At 45.6% G+C, this 26,018-nt stretch overlaps 1 protein-coding gene across 1 annotated transcript; it reads left to right on the top strand.

The window, feature by feature from the left end:
* Positions 1-747: 747 nt before the first annotated feature.
* LOC142202335 (very-long-chain 3-oxoacyl-CoA reductase-B-like) lies at positions 748-26,018 on the top strand. Its single transcript, XM_075272412.1, has 11 exons — positions 748-1,033; positions 12,771-12,817; positions 12,892-12,967; positions 15,196-15,306; positions 17,308-17,375; positions 18,038-18,082; positions 19,402-19,436; positions 20,438-20,519; positions 22,626-22,691; positions 25,657-25,806; positions 25,880-26,018. The coding sequence occupies exons 1-11, from the start codon at positions 874-876 to the stop codon at positions 25,988-25,990; spliced, it is 951 nt and encodes a 316-aa protein (XP_075128513.1). The 5' UTR covers positions 748-873; the 3' UTR covers positions 25,991-26,018.

Here is a 26,018-nt window from a genome sequence, read left to right on the forward strand (position 1 = left end):
TGTCTGATCTGACCACTGGGACCCCCAATTGATGGTAAAACAGGGGTCCCTTGAATGGAGATCTATGGGACCACTGCTCCATGTTGACAGGGGCACAAGTGACCTCTATTATCACGACCAATGAGGGTCCCTTTGGTCAGAGTCCCACCTATAACACTCCTTGAATGGATCGGTGGTCGTACAGGGGCGTTGCAGCTCCATTCATCTCTATGGGACTGCTGCTCCATGCAGACTGGGGTGCAAAAGACCTACGTTTCCTGATCATTGGGGGTCCCAGTGGTCAGGGCCCCTCTTATCGCCTCTCCTGATATTCCCAGTCACTCCGTTGTCTCATATTCTCTCCATTTCTTTAATCATTGACTTATTTGTACTCCAAATATCTACAACATATCCTGCCCGCCACCCCCCGCCGGGCACCTTCTATTAACCTCATCCATGACTGATTTGGAGACTTTTGTTGCACTCATGATGCCATGGTATAAGTGGGGTGTGAATACTTATGCATGGCTGCCTTTTGTAGGAGAATCCACAAAACCAAGGACCAGGACAGAAGATAAAATGCAGAATATTCTTCCCATCCTGTGCCAGATATGGAAGGAAAAACCAACAAAGGTGGGGCGAAGGTATCAAGAGAGATTTATAATCGAGGGTAATTACATATTACACCTACTCCGCCTGTTCTCGCAGGTGTCACAAACCGATTTACGGCAAATACGACGTTACAAGACACACCGCCCACGTGGAGGATTATAGGGTTAAATAAAGGAGGCGTTGTATTACTAAGTATTAACAAGCAGAGGAGGGACAGGTAGAGCGCAGTGATATAGTGCGGCCAACTCAGGGGACAACACACAGGACCACAGGGACCATCACATGGAGGACACTCTATCCCAACAGTGGCTCCACCTGCTGGGGCTCCTGGCTCTGTCATATCTGGTCCTGAAGCAGGTGTGGACCCTGCTGGTCGGAATCAAAAACCATATACTCTCCCAGTGGTGGAGGACTAACCTCAAGAAGTATGGAGGATGGGCAGGTAAGCGGGACGGGGTACACTATGACTATTGGGGATCCATGTACTGCTCCTACCAATGCTGTATATACCTGGAGTGCAAGCTCATGTGAGCAAGACACGTGCCCAGAGACAGTATATACACCATGACATGTATACACAGACCAGATACAGTATATACACCATGACATGTATACACAGCCCAGATACAGTATATACATGACATGTATACACAGCCCAGATACAGTATATACACCATGACATGTATACACAGCCCAGATACGGTATATACACCATGACATGTATACACAGCCCAGATACAGTATATACACCATAACATGTATACACAGCCCAGATACAGTATATACACCATGACATGTATACACAGCCCAGATACGGTATATACATGACATGTATACACAGCCCAGATACGGTATATACACCATGACATGTATACACAGCCCAGATACGGTATATACATGACATGTATACACAGCCCAGATACGGTATATACACCATAACATGTATACACAGCCCAGATACAGTATATACACCATGACATGTATACACAGCCCAGATACGGTATATACACCATGACATGTATACACAGCCCAGATACGGTATATACATGACATGTATACACAGCCCAGATACAGTATATACACCATGACATGTATACACAGCCCAGATACGGTATATACACCATGACATGTATACACAGCCCAGATACGGTATATACACCATGACATGTATACACAGCCCAGATACGGTATATACATGACATGTATACACAGCCCAGATACAGTATATGCACCATACACAGACCAGATACGGTATATACACCATGACATGTATACATAACCCAAATCCAGTATATACTCCATAACATACATACACAGCCCACATCTAGTATATACTTTATGACATGTATACATAACCCACATCCAGTATATACACTCTGACTTATAGACAAGCCGAGATCCAGTATATACTCCATGACATATATACACAGCTAAGATCCAGTATATACTCCATGACATGTATACACACAGCCCACATCCAGTATACACACCATGACAAGTATACACAGCCCACATCCAATATATACTCCATGATATGTATATACACCCCACATCCAGTATATACGCCATGATATGTATATACACCCCACATCCAGTATATACGCCATGATATGTATATACACCCCACATCCAGTATATACGCCATGATATGTATATACACCCCACATCCAGTATATACGCCATGATATGTATATACACCCCACATCCAGTATATACTCCATGATATGTATATACACCCCACATCCAGTATATACTCCATGATATGTATATACACCCCACATCCAGTATATACTCCATCATATGTATATACACCCCACATCCAGTATATACTCCATCATATGTATACACATAGCCAACATCTAGTATATACATAAGTATGGAGTTTGCTATGACTAAGGGATCGTTTCTTTTCGAACACCCGAAACGCGTAAGCTCTTGTATGTTATTTCTTTTATATGGATCCATGGCTATTGTTTAGGTTTTTAACCATGCTTCAGTAAAAGTTATATTTTATTATATACGGCATGCTGGAACCTTTTTTCTTGCATTCATTTTCCATCCCGAGTAACAGTCCGGGAGTGTCTCCGTGCAGCCAGGATTCCTGCTCAGTGTGAACACGTTTCCATACACGGTAGAGCGCTCAGTGACACCTATGGTGTGTTTGGACTAATAAGTATACACAGCCCAGTCCCATTATATACACCATGTATACACTGCCCAGACACAGTATATACACCATGACATGTATACACAGCCCACAGACACAGAGAGAGTGACTATTACGTCCCCAGTAACAGTGTCAGTCAGAGAGAGTGACTATTACGTCCCCGGTAAAAGTGTCAGTCAGAGAGAGTGACTATTACGTCCCCAGTAACAGTGTCAGTCAGAGAGTGACTATTACGTCCCCTGTAACAGTGTCAGACAGAGAGTGACTATTACGTCCCCGATAACAGTGTCAGACAGAGAGTGACTATTACGTCCTCAGTAACACTGTCAGACACAGAGAGAGTGACTATTACGTCCCCAGTAACAGTGTCAGACAGAGAGTGACTATTACGTCCCCGATAACAGTGTCAGACAGAGAGTGACTATTACGTCCTCAGTAACACTGTCAGACACAGAGAGAGTGACTATTACATCCCCAGTAACAGTGTCAGTCAGAGAGTGACTATTACGTCCCCGGTAACAGTGTCAGTCAGAGAGAGTGACTATTACGTCCCCGGTAACAGTGTCAGTCAGAGAGAGTGACTATTACGTCCCCAGTAACAGTGTCAGTCAGAGAGTGACTATTACGTCCCCGGTAACAGTGTCAGACAGAGAGAGTGACTATTACGTCCCCGGTAACATTGCCAGTCAGAGAGTTACTATTATGTCCCCGGTAACAGTGTCAGTCAGAGAGAGTGACTATTACGTCCCCAGTAACAGTATCAGTCAGAGAGAGTGACTATTACGTCCCCAGTAACAGTGTCAGTCAGAGAGTGACTATTACGTCCCCGGTAACAGTGTCAGTCAGAGAGAGTGACTATTACGTCCCCGGTAAAAGTGTCAGTCAGAGAGAGTGACTATTACGTCCCCAGTAACAGTGTCAGTCAGAGAGTGACTATTACGTCCCCTGTAACAGTGTCAGACAGAGAGTGACTATTACGTCCCCGATAACAGTGTCAGACAGAGAGTGACTATTACGTCCTCAGTAACACTGTCAGACACAGAGAGAGTGACTATTACGTCCCCAGTAACAGTGTCAGACAGAGAGTGACTATTACGTCCCCGATAACAGTGTCAGACAGAGAGTGACTATTACGTCCTCAGTAACACTGTCAGACACAGAGAGAGTGACTATTACGTCCCCAGTAACAGTGTCAGTCAGAGAGTGACTATTACGTCCCCGGTAACAGTGTCAGTCAGAGAGAGTGACTATTACGTCCCCGGTAACAGTGTCAGTCAGAGAGAGTGACTATTACGTCCCCAGTAACAGTGTCAGTCAGAGAGTGACTATTACGTCCCCGGTAACAGTGTCAGACAGAGAGAGTGACTATTACGTCCCCGGTAACATTGCCAGTCAGAGAGTTACTATTATGTCCCCGGTAACAGTGTCAGTCAGAGAGAGTGACTATTACGTCCCCAGTAACAGTATCAGTCAGAGAGAGTGACTATTACGTCCCCAGTAACAGTGTCAGTCAGAGAGTGACTATTACGTCCCCAGTAACACTATCAGACAGATAGAGTGACTATTACATCCCCGGTAACATTGCCAGTCAGAGAGTTACTATTATGTCCCCAGTAACAGTGTCAGTCAGAGAGTGACTATTACGTCCCCGGTAACAGTGTCAGTCAGAGAGTGACTATTACGTCCCCGGTAACAGTGTCAGTCAGAGAGTGACTATTACGTCCCCGGTAACAGTGTCAGACAGAGAGAGTGACTATTACGTCCCCGGTAACATTGCCAGTCAGAGAGTTACTATTATGTCCCCGGTAACAGTGTCAGTCAGAGAGAGTGACTATTACGTCCCCAGTAACAGTATCAGTCAGAGAGAGTGACTATTACGTCCCCAGTAACAGTGTCAGTCAGAGAGTGACTATTACGTCCCCAGTAACACTATCAGACAGATAGAGTGACTATTACATCCCCGGTAACATTGCCAGTCAGAGAGTTACTATTATGTCCCCAGTAACAGTGTCAGTCAGAGAGTGACTATTACGTCCCCGGTAACAGTGTCAGTCAGAGAGTGACTATTACGTCCCCGGTAACAGTGTCAGTCAGAGAGTGACTATTACGTCCCCGGTAACAGTGTCAGACAGAGAGAGTGACTATTACGTCCCCGGTAACATTGCCAGTCAGAGAGTTACTATTATGTCCCCGGTAACAGTGTCAGTCAGAGAGAGTGACTATTACGTCCCCGGTAACAGTGTCAGACAGAGAGTGACTATTACGTCCCCGGTAACAGTGTCAGACAGAGAGAGTGACTATTACGTCCCCGGTAACATTGCCAGTCAGAGAGTTACTATTATGTCCCCGGTAACAGTGTCAGTCAGAGAGTGACTATTACGTCCCCGGTAACATTGCCAGTCAGAGAGTGACTATTATGTCCCCGGTAACAGTGTCAGTCAGAGAGCGACTATTACGTCCCCGGTAACAGTGTCAGACAGAGAGAGTGACTATTACATCCTTAGTAACAGTGTCAGTCAGAGAGTGACTATTACGTCCCCGGTAACAGTGTCAGTCAGAGAGAGTGACTATTACGTCCCCAGTAACAGTGTCAGTCAGAGAGTGACTATTACGTCCCCGGTAACAGTGTCAGACAGAGAGAGTGACTATTACGTCCCCGGTAACAGTGTCAGTCAGAGAGTGACTATTACGTCCCCGGTAACAGTGTCAGACAGAGAGAGTGACTATTACGTCCCCGGTAACAGTGTCAGACAGAGAGAGTGACTATTACGTCCCCGGTAACAGTGTCAGACAGAGAGAGTGACTATTACGTCCCCGGTAACAGTGTCAGTCAGAGAGAGTGACTATTACGTCCCCGGTAACAGTGTCAGTCAGAGAGAGTGACTATTACGTCCCCGGTAACAGTGTCAGACAGAGAGAGTGACTATTACGTCCCCAGTAACAGTGTCAGTCAGAGAGTGACTATTACGTCCCCGGTAACAGTGTCAGACAGAGAGAGTGACTATTACGTCCCCGGTAACATTGCCAGTCAGAGAGTTACTATTATGTCCCCGGTAACAGTGTCAGTCAGAGAGTGACTATTATGTCCCCGGTAACAGTGTCAGTCAGAGAGTGACTATTACGTCCCCGGTAACAGTGTCAGACAGAGAGAGTGACTATTACGTCCCCAGTAACAGTGTCAGTCAGAGAGTGACTATTACGTCCCCGGTAACAGTGTCAGACAGAGAGAGTGACTATTACGTCCCCGGTAACATTGCCAGTCAGAGAGTTACTATTATGTCCCCGGTAACAGTGTCAGTCAGAGAGTGACTATTATGTCCCCGGTAACAGTGTCAGTCAGAGAGTGACTATTACGTCCCCAGTAACACTATCAGACAGAGAGAGTGACTATTACATCCTTAGTAACAGTGTCAGTGAGAGACAGGCAAAAGAAGAGCTTCACACAAATATATGTGCCAACCAAATAAATGTATTTATTGGTAGAGCTTAGTGGAGCAAACGTTTTCGGTCTGAGTGGACCTTCCTCAGGCTCTGTAAGGTGTAGAAAACAGTCGCAGGTAGCTATGGTCTGAAAGTAAGTAGGGCCAGTAACCTCTGCCGACCAATCCGAGGCCCGCTCTCTCCGTGGAGAAAAATAAGTAAAAATGAAATATAGTATGCGCACAGGGAACAGGCAAACAGCCACAAGGAAGCGCCTGGCCCTACTTACCTTCAGACCATAGCTACCTGCGACTGTTTTCTACACCTTACAGAGCCTGAGGAAGGTCCACTCAGACCGAAAACGTTTGCTCCACTAAGCTCTACCAATAAATACATTTATTTGGTTGGCACATATATTTGTGTGAAGCTCTTCTTTTGCCTGTTGATACGGGGTGGGACCCTAGCTTCTACACTGGGACGAAGTCTGTATCCCTGGAACACAGTATCAGTGAGAGAGTGACTATTGTGTCCCCGGTAACAGTGTCAGTCAGAGAGTGACTATTACGTCCCCAGTAACAGTATCAGTCAGAGAGAGTGACTATTACGTCCCAGGTAACAGTGTCAGTCAGAGAGAGTAACTATTACGTCCCAGGTAACAGTGTCAGTCAGAGAGAGTGACTATAACATCCTCAGTAACAGTGTCAGACAGAGAGCGACTATTACATCCCCAGTAACAGTGTCAGACAGAGAGAGTGACTATTACGTCCCCAGTAACAGTGTCAGACAGAGAGAGTGACTATTAAGTCCCGGTAACAGTATCAGTCAGAGAGAGTGACTATTACATCCCCAGTAACAGTGTCAGACAGAGAGAGTGACTATAATGTCCTCAGTAACAGTGTCAGTCAGAGAGAGTGACTATTACATCCCCAGTAACAGTGTCAGACAGAGAGAGTGACTATTACGTCCCCAGTAACAGTGTCAGTCAGAGAGAGTGACTATTAAGTCCCAGGTAACAGTGTCAGTCAGAGAGAGTGACTATAACATCCTCAGTAACAGTGTCAGACAGAGAGCGACTATTACATCCCCAGTAACAGTGTCAGACAGAGAGAGTGACTATTACGTCCCCAGTAACAGTGTCAGACAGAGAGAGTGACTATTAAGTCCCAGGTAACAGTATCAGTCAGAGAGAGTGACTATTACATCCCCAGTAACAGTGTCAGACAGAGAGAGTGACTATAATGTCCTCAGTAACAGTGTCAGTCAGAGAGAGTGACTATTACATCCCCAGTAACAGTGTCAGACAGAGACCGACTATTACATCCCCAGTAACAGTGTCAGACAGAGAGAGTGACTATTACGTCCCCAGTAACAGTGTCAGAAAGAGAGAGTGACTATTACGTCCCCAGTAACAGTGTCAGTCAGAGAGAGCGACTATTACATCCCCAGTAACAGTGTCAGACAGAGAGAGTGACTATTAAGTCCCAGGTAACAGTGTCAGTCAGAGAGAGTGACTATAACATCCTCAGTAACAGTGTCAGACAGAGAGCGACTATTACATCCCCAGTAACAGTGTCAGACAGAGAGAGTGACTATTACGTCCCCAGTAACAGTGTCAGACAGAGAGAGTGACTATTAAGTCCCAGGTAACAGTATCAGTCAGAGAGAGTGACTATTACGTCCCAGGTAACAGTGTCAGTCAGAGAGAGTGACTATAATGTCCTCAGTAACAGTGTCAGTCAGAGAGTGACTATTACGTCCTCAGTAACAGTGTCAGACAGAGAGCGACTATTACATCCCCAGTAACAGTGTCAGACAGAGAGAGTGACTATTACATCCCCAGTAACAGTGTCAGTCAGAGAGAGTGACTATTACGTCCCAGGTAACAGTGTCAGTCAGAGAGAGTGACTATTACGTCCCCAGTAACAGTGTCAGACAGAGAGCGACTATTACATCCCCAGTAACAGTGTCAGACAGAGAGAGTGACTATTACGTCCCCGGTAACAGTGTCAGTCAGAGAGAGTGACTATTAAGTCCCGGTAACAGTATCAGTCAGAGAGAGTGACTATTACGTCCCAGGTAACAGTGTCAGTCCCCAGTAACAGTGTCAGACAGAGAGAGTGACTATTACGTCCCAGGTAACAGTGTCAGTCAGAGAGAGTGACTATTACGTCCCAGGTAACAGTGTCAGTCAGAGAGAGTGACTATTACGTCCCAGGTAACAGTGTCAGTCAGAGAGAGTGACTATTACGTCCCCGGTAACATTGCCAGTCAGAGAGTTACTATTATGTCCCCGGTAACAGTGTCAGTCAGAGAGTGACTATTACGTCCCCGGGAACATTGCCAGTCAGAGAGTTACTATTATGTCCCCGGTAACAGTGTCAGTCAGAGAGTGACTATTATGTCCCCGGTAACAGTGTCAGTCAGAGAGTGACTATTATGTCCCCGGTAACAGTGTCAGTCAGAGAGTGACTATTATGTCCCCGGTAACAGTGTCAGTCAGAGAGTGACTATTATGTCCCCGGTAACAGTGTCAGTCAGAGAGTGACTATTATGTCCCCGGTAACAGTGTCAGTCAGAGAGTGACTATTATGTCCCCGGTAACAGTGTCAGTCAGAGAGTGACTATTACGTCCCCAGTAACACTATCAGACAGAGAGAGTGACTATTACATCCTTAGTAACAGTGTCAGTGAGAGACAGGCAAAAGAAGAGCTTCACACAAATATATGTGCCAACCAAATAAATGTATTTATTGGTAGAGCTTAGTGGAGCAAACGTTTTCGGTCTGAGTGGACCTTCCTCAGGCTCTGTAAGGTGTAGAAAACAGTCGCAGGTAGCTATGGTCTGAAAGTAAGTAGGGCCAGTAACCTCTGCCGACCAATCCGAGGCCCGCTCTCTCCGTGGAGAAAAATAAGTAAAAATGAAATATAGTATGCGCACAGGGAACAGGCAAACAGCCACAAGGAAGCGCCTGGCCCTACTTACCTTCAGACCATAGCTACCTGCGACTGTTTTCTACACCTTACAGAGCCTGAGGAAGGTCCACTCAGACCGAAAACGTTTGCTCCACTAAGCTCTACCAATAAATACATTTATTTGGTTGGCACATATATTTGTGTGAAGCTCTTCTTTTGCCTGTTGATACGGGGTGGGACCCTAGCTTCTACACTGGGACGAAGTCTGTATCCCTGGAACACAGTATCAGTGAGAGAGTGACTATTGTGTCCCCGGTAACAGTGTCAGTCAGAGAGTGACTATTACGTCCCCAGTAACAGTATCAGTCAGAGAGAGTGACTATTACGTCCCAGGTAACAGTGTCAGTCAGAGAGAGTAACTATTACGTCCCAGGTAACAGTGTCAGTCAGAGAGAGTGACTATAACATCCTCAGTAACAGTGTCAGACAGAGAGCGACTATTACATCCCCAGTAACAGTGTCAGACAGAGAGAGTGACTATTACGTCCCCAGTAACAGTGTCAGACAGAGAGAGTGACTATTAAGTCCCGGTAACAGTATCAGTCAGAGAGAGTGACTATTACATCCCCAGTAACAGTGTCAGACAGAGAGAGTGACTATAATGTCCTCAGTAACAGTGTCAGTCAGAGAGAGTGACTATTACATCCCCAGTAACAGTGTCAGACAGAGAGAGTGACTATTACGTCCCCAGTAACAGTGTCAGTCAGAGAGAGTGACTATTAAGTCCCAGGTAACAGTGTCAGTCAGAGAGAGTGACTATAACATCCTCAGTAACAGTGTCAGACAGAGAGCGACTATTACATCCCCAGTAACAGTGTCAGACAGAGAGAGTGACTATTACGTCCCCAGTAACAGTGTCAGACAGAGAGAGTGACTATTAAGTCCCAGGTAACAGTATCAGTCAGAGAGAGTGACTATTACATCCCCAGTAACAGTGTCAGACAGAGAGAGTGACTATAATGTCCTCAGTAACAGTGTCAGTCAGAGAGAGTGACTATTACATCCCCAGTAACAGTGTCAGACAGAGACCGACTATTACATCCCCAGTAACAGTGTCAGTCAGAGAGAGTGACTATTACGTCCCCAGTAACAGTGTCAGACAGAGAGAGTGACTATTACGTCCCCAGTAACAGTGTCAGACAGAGAGAGTGACTATTACGTCCCCAGTAACAGTGTCAGTCAGAGAGAGCGACTATTACATCCCCAGTAACAGTGTCAGACAGAGAGAGTGACTATTACGTCCCCAGTAACAGTGTCAGTCAGAGAGAGTGACTATTACATCCCCAGTAACAGTGTCAGACAGAGAGAGTGACTATTAAGTCCCAGGTAACAGTGTCAGTCAGAGAGAGTGACTATAACATCCTCAGTAACAGTGTCAGACAGAGAGAGTGACTATTACGTCCCCAGTAACAGTGTCAGACAGAGAGAGTGACTATTACGTCCCCAGTAACAGTGTCAGTCAGAGAGAGCGACTATTACATCCCCAGTAACAGTGTCAGACAGAGAGAGTGACTATTACGTCCCCAGTAACAGTGTCAGACAGAGAGAGTGACTATTACGTCCCCAGTAACAGTGTCAGACAGAGAGAGTGACTATTAAGTCCCAGGTAACAGTATCAGTCAGAGAGAGTGACTATTACGTCCCAGGTAACAGTGTCAGTCAGAGAGAGTGACTATAATGTCCTCAGTAACAGTGTCAGTCAGAGAGTGACTATTACGTCCTCAGTAACAGTGTCAGACAGAGAGCGACTATTACATCCCCAGTAACAGTGTCAGACAGAGAGAGTGACTATTACATCCCCAGTAACAGTGTCAGTCAGAGAGAGTGACTATTACGTCCCAGGTAACAGTGTCAGTCAGAGAGAGTGACTATTACGTCCCCAGTAACAGTGTCAGACAGAGAGCGACTATTACATCCCCAGTAACAGTGTCAGACAGAGAGAGTGACTATTACGTCCCCGGTAACAGTGTCAGTCAGAGAGAGTGACTATTAAGTCCCGGTAACAGTATCAGTCAGAGAGAGTGACTATTACGTCCCAGGTAACAGTGTCAGTCCCCAGTAACAGTGTCAGACAGAGAGAGTGACTATTACGTCCCAGGTAACAGTGTCAGTCAGAGAGAGTGACTATTACGTCCCAGGTAACAGTGTCAGTCAGAGAGAGTGACTATAATGTCCTCAGTAACAGTGTCAGTCAGAGAGCGACTATTACATCCCCAGTAACAGTGTCAGACAGAGAGAGTGACTATTACGTCCCCAGTAACAGTGTCAGACAGAGAGAGTGACTATTAAGTCCCAGGTAACAGTATCAGTCAGAGAGAGTGACTATTACGTCCCAGGTAACAGTGTCAGTCAGAGAGAGTGACTATAATGTCCTCAGTAACAGTGTCAGTCAGAGAGAGTGACTATAACGTCCTCAGTAACAGTGTCAGACAGAGAGCGACTATTACATCCCCAGTAACAGTGTCAGACAGAGAGAGTGACTATTACATCCCCAGTAACAGTGTCAGTCAGAGAGAGTGACTATTACGTCCCAGGTAACAGTGTCAGTCAGAGAGAGTGACTATTACGTCCCCAGTAACAGTGTCAGACAGAGAGCGACTATTACATCCCCAGTAACAGTGTCAGACAGAGAGAGTGACTATTACGTCCCCGGTAACAGTGTCAGTCAGAGAGAGTGACTATTAAGTCCCGGTAACAGTATCAGTCAGAGAGAGTGACTATTACGTCCCAGGTAACAGTGTCAGTCCCCAGTAACAGTGTCAGACAGAGAGAGTGACTATTACGTCCCAGGTAACAGTGTCAGTCAGAGAGAGTGACTATTACGTCCCAGGTAACAGTGTCAGTCAGAGAGAGTGACTATTACGTCCCAGGTAACAGTGTCAGTCAGAGAGAGTGACTATTACGTCCCAGGTAACAGTGTCAGTCAGAGAGAGTGACTATTACGTCCCAGGTAACAGTGTCAGTCAGAGAGAGTGACTATTACGTCCCAGGTAACAGTGTCAGTCAGAGAGAGTGACTATTACGTCCCCGGTAACAGTGTCAGACAGAGAGAGTGACTATTACGTCCCCAGTAACAGTGTCAGACAGAGAGAGTGACTATTACGTCCCCTAGTGCTCGCATTATGCCCCAATAATGGTATCAGTCAGAGATGTCTCCTATTCCGCCCCCTAGTGACAGTGCCGGTCAGAGAGATCCCCCATTATCTGTACGGGAACCTTTAGTGCTTATTCGCAAAGTTTAAAAAGTGACTAATTAATTGTATTGCACTCAGGTGACCCCGAGTAACACCCGCCCCATCTCATAGATCCTGGTTAACCAGATATAGATTTTTCAACTCAATTCACCAGTATAACAAAGAGGAAGGTAATATAATATCTTCACAGGGTGCCGGTCCCTTATAAACTTCCAGAACGGGTTTAGGCACAAGAGTAATATCTGGAGCTATAAACGCGCCATGTGATACCGACATCTTTTCAAAAAGTCTATGAAAAAGAGAACTATAATATTTCTCCTAGTAATCTAATGTGTAATAAGAGCTAAGAAATGGAATATCGCCATTCACATACAGGAATGCCAAGTATATTCCATGTAACAATGGTCTGTTCACTTCTCCCACAGTGGTAACTGGAGCGACAGATGGAATTGGGAAGGCCTACGCGATGGAGGTAAGTACACGGCTCTCTAACAGTCTAGTTACCTATTGGTTATAGCTGTCTCTTACTTCTACTTCTTTCTGCAGTTGGCCAGACGGGGCTTTGATGTCGTCCTTATAAGTCGGACTGTTGAGAAACTAAAAAAAGTCGCAGATGAGATAGGTAAGAGGCAAGAAGATCCCACACAGTAGGTACAGTATGGAGGTTTATTCAAGATATATAATATCAAGAATGAAGATGTGATCCTCAGAGTAAAATTAACTGTCACTCGCCGTACCAGTAACACACATCGTCACTCGCTGTACCAGTAACACAAACCGTCACTCACCATACCAGCAGCACACACCGTCACTCGCCGTATCAGTAGCACACACCGTCACTCGCCGTATCAGTAGCACACACCGTCACTCGCCGTATCAGTAGCACACACCGTCACTCGCCGTATCAGTAGCACACACCGTCACTCGCCGTACCAGTAACACACATCGTCACTCGCCGTATCAGTAGCACACACCGTCACTCGCCGTATCAGTAGCACACACCGTCACTCGCCGTACCAGTAACACACATCGTCACTCGCCGTATCAGTAGCACACACCGTCACTCGCCGTATCAGTAGCACACACCGTCACTCGCCGTATCAGTAGCACACACCGTCACTCGCCGTACCAGTAACACACATCGTCACTCGCCGTACCAGTAGCACACACCGTCACTCGCCGTACCAGTAGCACACACCGTCACTCGCCGTACCAGTAACACACACCGTCACTCGCCGTACCAGTAGCACACACCGTCACTCCCCGTACCAGTAACACACACCGTCACTCGCTGTACCAGTAACACACACCGTCACTCGCCATACCAGTAACACACACCGTCACTCGCCATACCAATCGCACACAACGTCACTCGCTGTACCAGTAGCACACACCGTCACTCGCCGTACCAGTAACTCACACCGTCACTCCCCATACCAGTAGCACACACCGTCGCTCGCCGTACCAGTAGCACACACCGTCGCTCGCCGTACCAGTAGCACACACCGTCACTCGCTGTACCAGCAGCACACACCGTCACTCACCGTACCAGTAACACACACCGTCACTCCCCATACCAGTAGCACACGCCGTCACTTGCCGTACCAGTAACACACACCGTCACTCGCCGTACCAGCAGCACACACCGTCACTCGCCTTACCAGTAACACACACCGTCACTCTCCGTGCCATTCCAGTAACACACACTGCCCCCAGATTCATGTCCCTCCATCTCTGCCCCCTGATTCATGTCCCTCCATCTCTGCCCCCAGATTCATGTCTTCACCATCTCTGCCCCCAGATTCATGTCCCTCCATCTCTGCCCCCAGATTCATGTCCTCTCCATCTCTGCCCCAGATTCATGTCCCTCCATCTCTGCTCCCAGATTCATGTCCCTCCATCTCTGCCCCCAGATTCATGTCCCTCCATCTCTGCCCCCAGATTCATGTCTTCACCATCTCTGCCCCCAGATTCATGTCCCTCCATCTCTGCCCCCAGATTCATGTCCTCTCCATCTCTGCCCCAGATTCATGTCCCTCCATCTCTGCCCCCAGATTCATGTCCCTCCATCTCTGCCCCCAGATTCATGTCCCCCCATCTCTGCCCCCAGATTCATGCCCCCCCATCTCTGCCCCCAGAATCATGTCCCTCCATCTCTGCCCCCAGATTCATGTCCTTCCATCTCTGCCCCCAGATTCATGTCCTTCCATCTCTGCCCCCAGATTCATGTCCCCCCATCTCTGCCCCCAGATTCATGTCCCCCCCATCTCTGCCCCCAGATTCATGTCCCCCATCTCTGCCCCCAGATTCATGTCCCCCCATCTCTGCCCCCAGTGTCATGCCGTGCCCCCAGCTTCATGTTCCACATCAATGTGTACATACATTACACTCACCTTTTCCTCGCTCCCCCGCCGCTCTCTCCGCAGTCTCGCTAATACTGTTGTAGGCGCAATGTGACATCATCACATCGCGTCTACACAGCCACTAGCCGGAGCGACGCGGCAAAGCATGGAGCTGAGCTGTGACAGCTCCTTGTTTAGTCGCGTATGTGTTCAACTCAGATCTGCGTCCTCCGGACGCAGATCTGAGTTGTAATCGGGTCATACCTCCCTCCAACCGGGACCGCAAGACACGTCACAGAAATCGTGAATGTCCCGGGGAAATCGGGCCGGTTGGGAGGTATGCCCAATTGAATGGAGAGGTGAGTAAGTCTAATTGTTTTATCTTAAGCCTCTGCAAGGGAAAATACCCCTAACTCCTTAGAATAACACATATAAGACATTCATCTCATATCTATCTAGTGATGTTTCATGATATATCAACCATAACCTATGTATATTATATCCTTAGAAAAAGAAACCCGACGAAAAACCAAGATCATCCAGCTGGACTTCACGGGAGGACCTGAGATTTATTCAAAGGTGGAGAACACCTTAAAGAACCTGGATATCGGCATCCTAGGTAAACCAAGAGATCTAATCCTATGAACAACCCAAGGTCAAAAACCCAATAGTCTTATCAATGCCCATACACCAGACACAAGACCATAGACATCCAACAAGCTCCACTTCTGACTAGGGTTGAGCGATCGGGATCGGAAAAGATCGGATCCTGATCGGCGATCGAGCAAATTTCACTATCACAACGATCGGAAATCGGCTTTTGAAATCAAACCCTAAAAGTGACTTTTCCCATAGAGAAGCATTGACTAGGTTTGAGCGATCGGGATCAGGAAAGTTCGGATCCCGATCGGTGATCGAGCAAATTTCACGATCGGACTCTTCCAATGACAGAACACCATTCCACTCCAAGCCGGAACCGGCCGACGTGAGACAAGTATTGATGTTTATCTCCCATTTTTGCTTGGTTTCTTTCTCATTGAAGATATCTTAGAAGATCTTTGAAGACATTCTTTTCAGATGTTGAGTTGATTCTTGGAGTAATTCAGGTCCTCTCTGGCCACTCCTTACACTTCTGTCTATAGAGCATTATCTCACAACATCCAAGAATTGTCTACACGTCTCCTCTACAGGGTAGGACAAGTATGGCCATTTTTGTCCCGTTTTCTATGGTTTCTTCCATTTTATGAGGTCAAGTGTATTGATTGTAGCAGAGGTTGGAGGTCATTGGATAATCTTTTTTGATGTTGACTCACTTCACCTTGGGGTTATTCCTTGGCCATTACTGACACTTCATTCCATAGAACGTTAACCCATATCTAGAAGTTTCTTCTACGGTATGGGACAACTTCACAAGTTTTTGCAGGGCCATTTATCAGATCAGGAATAGGGTTGAGTGATCGAGTTCAGAAAAGATCGGATTCCGATCGGCGATGGAGAAAATTTCACGGTCGCGATCGGAATTCCGAACACGATCTTTTTAGGTGGGATGGAGATCGGTGATTATTTCCCACAATGCTTTGCTACTGGACCAGCATTGTGAGAAAAGCTAACAATGTTAGCCTTCCCACTGAGTATACGCTCCGCTCATTTTGAGCGGAGTGTAAACTCAGTGTGAAGGCTCTGCTGTGGTTCCATAGGAATGAATGGAAGCAGCCGGCACACAGCCTTAACCCTCTGCGCGCCGGCTGTGTCCATTCATTCTAATGGGAGACTAGCTAACATCTCTAGTAGCTACTTACCTGCAGAGATGGCTGGTCCGGTGCCCGGTGTTCTCGTTCTTCTTCGCCTCGCTGCCCCCGCCTCCCAGGTTAGTGTTAAAGAGCTAGGAAGAAGGAGGGGCTTGTGACTTAGGAGAGTGTGGGCGGGTACAGGGTGGCGAGATGTGACGTCTCCCCTCCCAGTACCCGCCCACACTCTCCTAACCTGGGAGGCGGAGGCAGCGAAGAGAAGAAGAACGAGAACACCGGGCACCGGACCAGCCATCTCTGCAGGTAAGTGGACACCAGGGGGGACTAAGTAGCCAGAGGATTAAAAAAAAAATCACTACACAGCGTGGATTCTAACAATTAAAGCGTTCAATTGTTAGATTCCATGCTGTATAGTGAATAGGATTGTTTTTAAAATCCAATCTCCGATTAGTAAAAAAATAATCCCATTGACTTGCATTGGGATCAAGATCGGATTCGAATGAAAAATGATCGGAAATCGGATCCTGAAAAGTCAAGATCGGCTCAACCCTAGTCAGGAACACTGAGTCTAGCTGCGGGTTGTTGGACGCTTTATGACTTCTAGGTCATGTTGCCTTTGGAGAGATTTTGATGCCTCCTCAAGGAGATTCATGGGTGGAACAACGGATCAGATATGATAAGATTGTATATGCTAAATACATTGTGTATGAGAAGAGTCTGATAACCGAAGATTCTGCATCTACCTGAGACTCATGAATTATATTGACAATGTTGTAGACCACACGATTCTTATGGTCAGATGACAGAACCCAGGACAGAACAGCTGACCACCGGTGAGGACGGACATTAACCACTGTTTTCTCTTGCTACAGTGAACAACGTCGGGATGACTTACTACTCTGAAGTGACAAGATTTCTTGAGGTCCCTGATATCAGTAAGGTCAGTACATGTCTCATTGATTCTATGTGGACATATTAATACCATATGTAGATACAGGATTAATGCAAAATACACTCGCTGATAAAATATACCGCACCCAGACAGAAATGTCAGATTGCTGCAGTCAGATATGTAAATGATTACTGCTGTGGTCTGATTAGACACCGGTTCCTGCCACAAGAGGGCACAAGTGTGCTTTCTTCAATGCCATATGAAAAGGCTCTCAGAGGCTACTTTTGGTTAGTGTACCTTTTGGAGGGAGATCGTTGCTTCTACAATGTACTCAAAGACATATTGCGCATTTCACAGACATTGAGAGGGGGCATATTATTGGACTTAGACAAGCAGGATGGTCGTTTCAACAAATTGTCTGCCATCTATATCATTCTGACCTGTTATGAGGTGTTGGGGCAGTGGTTACGTGATGGCAGACAGATCACCAGTACAGAGGATTGCTTGGTCTGCTGATAAATGCAAGAAACTCCCGCAATGTCCTTATCCACTATCTAGACACAAAGAGCGCCTTCATTAACCCAGATCCTGTATATACCTCCATGTGCTGCTATTTGTCCCTCTTACTGCTTTTCAAAAGTTGGGAGATATACTGAAAGCCTAAAGATTTCTGATAAATAATTATCCTTTTCATTTGTTTTCATTGCTAGAGAATAGAAGACATACTGAACTGCAATGTACTATCCATGGTGCATGTAAGTAAGCTTATCAATAATAGGTATATGCTCCTCCTCCTCCTATAGGGTGATACAGACAGAAGGGAGCTATGAGTCTGCCCCTCCTCCTATAGGGTGATACAGACAGAAGGGAGCTATGAGTCTGCCCCTCCTCCTATAGGGTGATACAGACAGAAGGGAGCTATGAGTCTGCCCCTCCTCCTTTAGGGTGATACAGACAGAAGGGAGCTATGAGTCTGCCCCTCCTCCTATAGGGTGATACAGAAGGGAGCTATGAGTCTGCCCCTCCTCCTATAGGGTGATACAGAAGGGAGCTATGAGTCTGCCCCTCCTCCTTTAGGGTGATACAGACAGAAGGGAGCTATGAGTCTGCCCCTCCTCCTATAGGGTGATACAGAAGGGAGCTATGAGTCTGCCCCTCCTCCTATAGGGTGATACAGAAGGGAGCTATGAGTCTGCCCCTCCTCCTATAGGGTGATACAGAAGGGAGCTATGAGTCTGCCCCTCCTCCTATAGGGTGATACAGAAGGGAGCTATGAGTCTGCCCCTCCTCTTATAGGGTGATACAGACAGAAGGGAGCTATGAGTCTGCCCCTCCTCCTATAGGGTGATACAGACAGAAGGGAGCTATGAGTCTGCCCCTCCTCCTATAGGGTGATACAGAAGGGAGCTATGAGTCTGCCCCTCCTCCTATAGGGTGATACAGAAGGGAGCTATGAGTCTGCCCCTCCTCCTATAGGGTGATACAGACAGAAGGGAGCTATGAGTCTGCTCCTCCCCCTATAGGGTGATACAGAAGGGAGCTATGAGTCTGCTCCTCCTCCTATAGGGTGATACAGACAGAAGGGAGCTATGAGTCTGCCCCTCCTCCTATAGGGTGATACAGACAGAAGGGAGCTATGAGTCTGCCCCTCCTCCTATAGGGTGATACAGAAGGGAGCTATGAGTCTGCCCCTCCTCCTATAGGGTGATACAGACAGAAGGGAGCTATGAGTCTGCCCCTCCTCCTATAGGGTGATACAGAAGGGAGCTATGAGTCTGCCCCTCCTCCTATAGGGTGATACAGAAGGGAGCTATGAGTCTGCTCCTCCTCCTATAGGGTGATACAGAAGGGAGCTATGAGTCTGCCCCTCCTCCTATAGGGTGATACAGACAGAAGGGAGCTATGAGTCTGCCCCTCCTCCTATAGGGTGATACAGACAGAAGGGAGCTATGAGTCTGCCCCTCCTCCTATAGGGTGATACAGAAGGGAGCTATGAGTCTGCCCCTCCTCCTATAGGGTGATATTGAACCTTCAGTGTTTCGCTTACATTTGATCACATGATTATGTTTTACAGATGACCAAGATTGTGCTCCCTAAAATGGTGCAGAGGTACGGAGTGGGGAGGGGGGGTGTCTGGGGTAGGTGCAGGTTGGGGGTGTTTTGTGCACTTACAAGACTGTTACATAGACATCCTCCAGCTTCATAGAACTTAGGATTGTATATACAGAAGGGGAAGGAGACTGACTGGGAACTTAGCGGAAACTATATATACAGAGGGGGAAGAAGACTGACTGGGAACTTACAGGGGACTATATGTAGAGAGGGGGAAGAAAGACTGACTGGGAACTTACAGGGGACTATATATACAGCGGGGGAAGAAAGACTGACTGGGAACTTACAGGGGACTATATATACAGAGGGGGAAGGAGACTGACTGGGAATTTACAGGGGACTATATATACAGAGGGGGAAGGAGACTGACTGGGAACTTACAGGGGACTATATATACAGAGGGGGAAGGAGACTGACTGGGAACTTACAGGGGACTATATATACAGAGGGGGAAGGAGACTGACTGGGAACTTACAGGGGACTATATATACAGAGGGGGAAGGAGACTGACTGGGAACTTACAGGGGACTATATATACAGAGGGGGAAGGAGACTGACTGGGAACTTACAGGGGACTATATATACAGAGGGGGAAGGAGACTGACTGAGAACTTACAGGGGACTATGCATACAAAGAGGGAAGTAAAGTCACTGGCAGTGATGTGGAGACGGAACATGTAAGTGATTTTGGAAGTTGCAAGGATAAAACATGGAGACACGCTTGGCGGTTCCGCCTCGGTGTGACACACAGAAGAAAAAATATAAAAGTACAATTTTGTGGGGTATTAGCTGTATCGCCCCTTTAAATATCATATACATGTCCCCACCTGGTAAGGAGTTGCCCGGTCTCTGCGGCCCCTGCTGTGTGGCCTTTAGTGCACTCAGCACTGCTATACTTGCACCGTCTGGTGCACCCGATCCTCCCTGGTCACTGTACACACTGGTATAATTGTGGAAGTGACAGGACACTGACTTGCATTGTCCTCTCTTCTCCACAGGAAAAAAGGTCTGATCATCAACCTATCGTCTGCAGCCGCGGCCCGTCCATACCCAATGATCGCCATGTATGGGGCGACTAAGGTACCTATAGAATGTCATATGTAACACCTGCACAAATACGATACTAACACAAATACCTGCAGGTCTGATGGCAAATGCCGCCATATAGAACACCAGGCAATCGATTTGTGTCAAGTCAAATTCAGAGTCAAAAATTTTCAAAACAAGGATCTATACTGTAAGGACTGTGAATCTGTGGAATAGCCTACCCCAGGACCTGGATCTATACTGTAAGGACTGTGAATCTGTGGAATAGCCTACCCGAGGTGCTGGATCTATACTGTAAGGACTGTGAATCTGTGGAATAGCCTACCCTAGGAGCTGGATCTATACTGTAAGGACTGTGAATCTGTGGAATAGCCTACCCTAGGAGCTGGATCTATACTGTAAGGACTGTGAATCTGTGGAATAGCCTACCCTAGGAGCTGGATCTATACTGTAAGGACTGTGAATCTGTGGACTAGCCTACCCGAGGTGCTAGATCTATACTGTAAGGACTGTGAATCTGTGGACTAGCCTACCCGAGGTGCTAGATCTATACTGTAAGGACTGTGAATCTGTGGAATAGCCTACCCTAGGAGCTGGATCTATACTGTAAGGACTGTGTATCTGTGGAATAGCCTAACCCAGGACCTGGATCTATACTGTAAGGACTGTGAATCTGTGGAATAGCCTACCCCAGGAGCTGGATCTATACTGTAAGGACTGTGAATCTGTGGAATAGCCTACCCGAGGTGCTGGATCTATACTGTAAGGACTGTGAATCTGTGGAATAGCCTACCCGAGGTGCTGGATCTATACTGTAAGGACTGTGAATCTGTGGAATAGCCTACCCGAGGTGCTGGATTTATACTGTGAGGACTGTGAATCTGTGGAATAGCCTACCCCATGTGCTGGATATATACTGTAAGAGCTGTGAATCTTCAAAAAAGCTTAGCTGTTAAGTTACAGCAAATAACATTGGCGTTGATGTCATGGCATATAATTCTTGTGTAACCCTCGCGCCCCATCAGCTGTGTTCTTTCCTCATCCCTTGGCTGAATCCGATAGATATACTGGACTGAACTGTGTAACCAATCACAAGCACCATCACTATCACTAACATCATCCACATCACTAAATTAAGGGGATATCGTCACTCCTTAGGGAGAGACCACCATTTAGGTGGTCTCCCTTAGCTGTACTTGGTAAAATCCCACATCATTGCAGCAAAGGCCTCTGGGAAGGTCGGGCATGATGTTAAAGGGAGTTCCCTCTATTGGACTTCATGACTTCACTGTCTTCCTAATTACACCATGGAAGACAGATTTGCATATTCTTCCCACATTCACATCACTATCATTATCCAGATCACTATCACTATAATCACTCACATTACTCTCATTATCACTATACTCAACAATATCAGTCTCATCCTCTGCATTCTCTCTACAATCCCCACAGTCGCTGACTCGTAGTATTATCACTACAATCCCTATCACTACAATCCCTATCACTACAATCACTATCACTACAATCACTCTCACTACAATCCCTATCACTACAATCCCTATCACTACAATCACTATCACTCTTACTACAATCCCTATCACTACAATCCCTATCACTACAATTACTATCACTACAATCACTATCACTACAATCCCTATCACTCTCACTACAATCCCTATCACTCTACAATCCCTATCACTCTACAATCACTATCACTACAATCACTATCACTACAATCCCTATCACTCTCACTACAATCCCTATCACTACAATCCCTATCACTCTCACTACAATCCCTATCACTACAATCCCTATCACTACAATCCCTATCACTACAATCCCTATCACTACAATCCCTATCACTCTCACTACAATCCCTATCACTACAATCCCTATCACTACAATCCCTATCACTACAATCCCTATCACTCTCACTACAATCCCTATCACTCTACAATCCCTATCACTACAATCCCTATCACTACAATCCCTATCACTACAATCCCTATCACTACAATCCCTATCACTACAATCACTCTCACTACAATCCCTATCACTACAATCCCTATCACTACAATCCCTATCACTACAATCCCTATCACTCTCGTGTCTCACATCACACTGTCTCTCTCCTAGGCCTTCATGGACTTCTTCTCCCGCTCCCTGTACAATGAGTACAAGCATGATGGGATTATAGTGCAGGTAGGTGTACGCTGTGCGCTGTGCGCTGTGCGCTGCGGTGAGTGTCAGAGCGCGCCTGGGGGGCATTGCCGCTGTTATGTGGCGGCCTCCTGAGCCCTCCCCTGTGGCCCGCGCCCCGCACCCATCACCTACACTGGGCCTGTAAGGACTGAAAGGAACCAAAACCTGGTGAACTGACCTAACAATGTAGTGTCTTATACTCCAGTCACCCCCAGAGCTGTAAGATGCCTGCTGCCCCCTGCTGGCTCAGGGTTACCACAGAAGATTCCTCGCCAATGCTCTAGGAAGTCTTTATACATCATGTCATCTCACAGGGTATTGCAGCTTGGGATGTGACTGGGGTATAAAACAAGGGATACTATCAGAATTCAGATTACAGCTCTGGTTGTGACTGCAGTATGACATGAATATATAAAACAAGATCTAACAGCAGAAACATGACTACAGCTCTGGATGCGACTGCTGCATTATATGTGACTAGAGAATAGGATATATCAACAGAATGATTACTGCAGCTCTAGATGTGACTGGAGTATAAGACATAATATAACAGCAGAATGATTACTGCAGCTCTATATGTGACTAGAGTATAAGACATAATATAACAGTAGAATGATTACTGCAGCTCTATATGTGACTAGAGTATAAGACATAATATAACAGTAGAATGATTACTGCAGCTCTGTATGTGACTAGAGTATAAGACATACTATAACAGCATAATGATTACTGCAGCTCTATCTGTGACTAGAGTATAAGACATAATATAACAGTAGAATGATTAGTGCAGCTCTATATGTGACTAGAGTATAAGACATACTATAACAGCATAATGATTACTGCAGCTCTATATGTGACTAGAGTATAAGACATAATATAACAGTAGAATGATTAGTGCAGCTCTATATGTGACTAGAGTATAAGACATACTATAACAGCATAATGATTACTGCAGCTCTATATGTGACTAGAGTATAAGACATAATATAACAGTAGAATGATTACTGCAGCTCTGTATGTGACTAGAGTATAAGACATACTATAACAGCATAATGATTACTGCAGCTCTATATGTGACTAGAGTATAAGACATAATATAACAGTAGAATGATTACTGCAGCTCTGTATGTGACTAGAGTATAAGACATAATATAACAGTAGAATGATTAGTGCAGCTCTGTATGTGACTAGAGTATAAGACATAATATAACAGTAGAATGATTACTGCAGCTCTGTATGTGACTGGAGTATAAGACATAATATAACAGCAGAATGATTACTGCAGCTCTATATGTGACTAGAGTATAAGACATAATATTACAGCAGAATGATTACTGCAGCTCTGTATGTGACTAGAGTATAAGACATAATATAACCGTAGAATGATTACTGCAGCTCTGTATGTGACTAGAGTATAAGACATAATATAACAGTAGAATGATTACTGCAGCTCTGTATGTGACTAGAGTATAAGACATAATATAACAGTAGAATGATTACTGCAGCTCTGTATGTGACTAGAGTATAAGACATAATATAACAGCAGAATGATTACTGCAGCTCTATATGTGACTAGAGTATAAGACATAATATTACAGCAGAATGATTACTGCAGCTTTGTATGTGACTAGAGTATAAGACATAATATAACAGCAGAATGATTACTGCAGCTCTGTATGTGACTAGAGTATAAGACATAATATAACAGCAGAATGATTACTGCAGCTCTGTATGTGACTAGAGTATAAGACATAATATAACAGCAGAATGATTACTGCAGCTCTGTATGTGACTGGAGTATAAGACATACTATAACAGCATAATGATTACTGCAGCTCTGTATGTGACTAGAGTATAAGACATAATATAACAGCAGAATGATTACTGCAGCTCTGTATGTGACTAGAGTATAAGACATAATATAACAGCAGAATGATTATTGCAGCTCTATATGTGACTGGAGTATAAGACATAATATAAGAGTAGAATGATTACTGCAGCTCTATATGTGACTGGAGTATAAGACATAATATAACAGCATAATGATTACTGCAGCTCTGTATGTGACTAGAGTATAAGACATAATATAACAGCAGAATGATTACTGCAGCTCTGTATGTGACTAGAGTATAAGACATAATATAACAGCAGAATGATTACTGCAGCTCTGTATGTGACTAGAGTATAAGACATAATATAACAGCAGAATGATTATTGCAGCTCTATATGTGACTGGAGTATAAGACATAATATAAGAGTAGAATGATTACTGCAGCTCTATATGTGACTGGAGTATAAGACATACTATAACAGCATAATGATTACTGCAGCTCTGTATGTGACTAGAGTATAAGACATAATATAACAGCAGAATGATTACTGCAGCTCTGTATGTGACTAGAGTATAAGACATAATATAACAGCAGAATGATTACTGCAGCTCTATATGTGACTAGAGTATAAGACATAATATAACAGCAGAATGATTACTGCAGCTCTATATGTGACTGGAGTATAAGACATAATATAACAGCAGAATGATTACTGCAGCTCTATATGTGACTAGAGTATAAGACATAATATAACAGCAGAATGATTACTGCAGCTCTATATGTGACTGGAGTATAAGACATAATATAACAGCAGAATGATTACTGCAGCTCTATATGTGACTAGAGTATAAGACATAATATAACAGCAGAATGATTACTGCAGCTCTATATGTGACTGGAGTATAACGCATTATAACAGTAAACTGATTACTGTAGCTCTGTATGTGACTGGAGTATAAGACATAATATAAGAGTAGAATGATTACTGCAGCTCTATATGTGACTAGAGTATAAGACACATTATAACAGTAGACAGATTACTGCAGCTCTGTATGTGACTGGAGTATAAGGCCTGATGTCTTACAGTATACAGCGCAACTTCTTAAAGTGACGTCTCTGCTCTGTCTCCTCAGTCTGTCCTTCCGCACTTGGTTTCCACCAATATGACCCTTCGCCCAAAAGCCAACATTTTGGTGAAGAGCAGCGAGGACTTTGCCCGGGAAGCGCTGAGCACGGTGGGGTACAGTCATCGCACCAATGGCTGCCTGTCCCACTGCCTCCAGGTACAGCCACTTACCTGCCCCCGCTGGACTCTCCGGGGGTCACATACTTATCTATGGCTGCCTCTTCTTTCAGAGCTACATCTTAGACCATGTCCTGACCGAGACCGTCATGAATTCTCGCATCTGTCTCTTCCTCGCGGGAACCGCCATGAGCCTGCTGATCAAGATACTGAAAATAAACTAGAGGATACAATAAAGGAAAAATCTAAGAA

The sequence above is a fragment of the Leptodactylus fuscus genome, chromosome 5 (assembly GCF_031893055.1).
Source record: "Leptodactylus fuscus isolate aLepFus1 chromosome 5, aLepFus1.hap2, whole genome shotgun sequence".
Lineage (NCBI taxonomy): Eukaryota > Metazoa > Chordata > Amphibia > Anura > Leptodactylidae > Leptodactylus > Leptodactylus fuscus.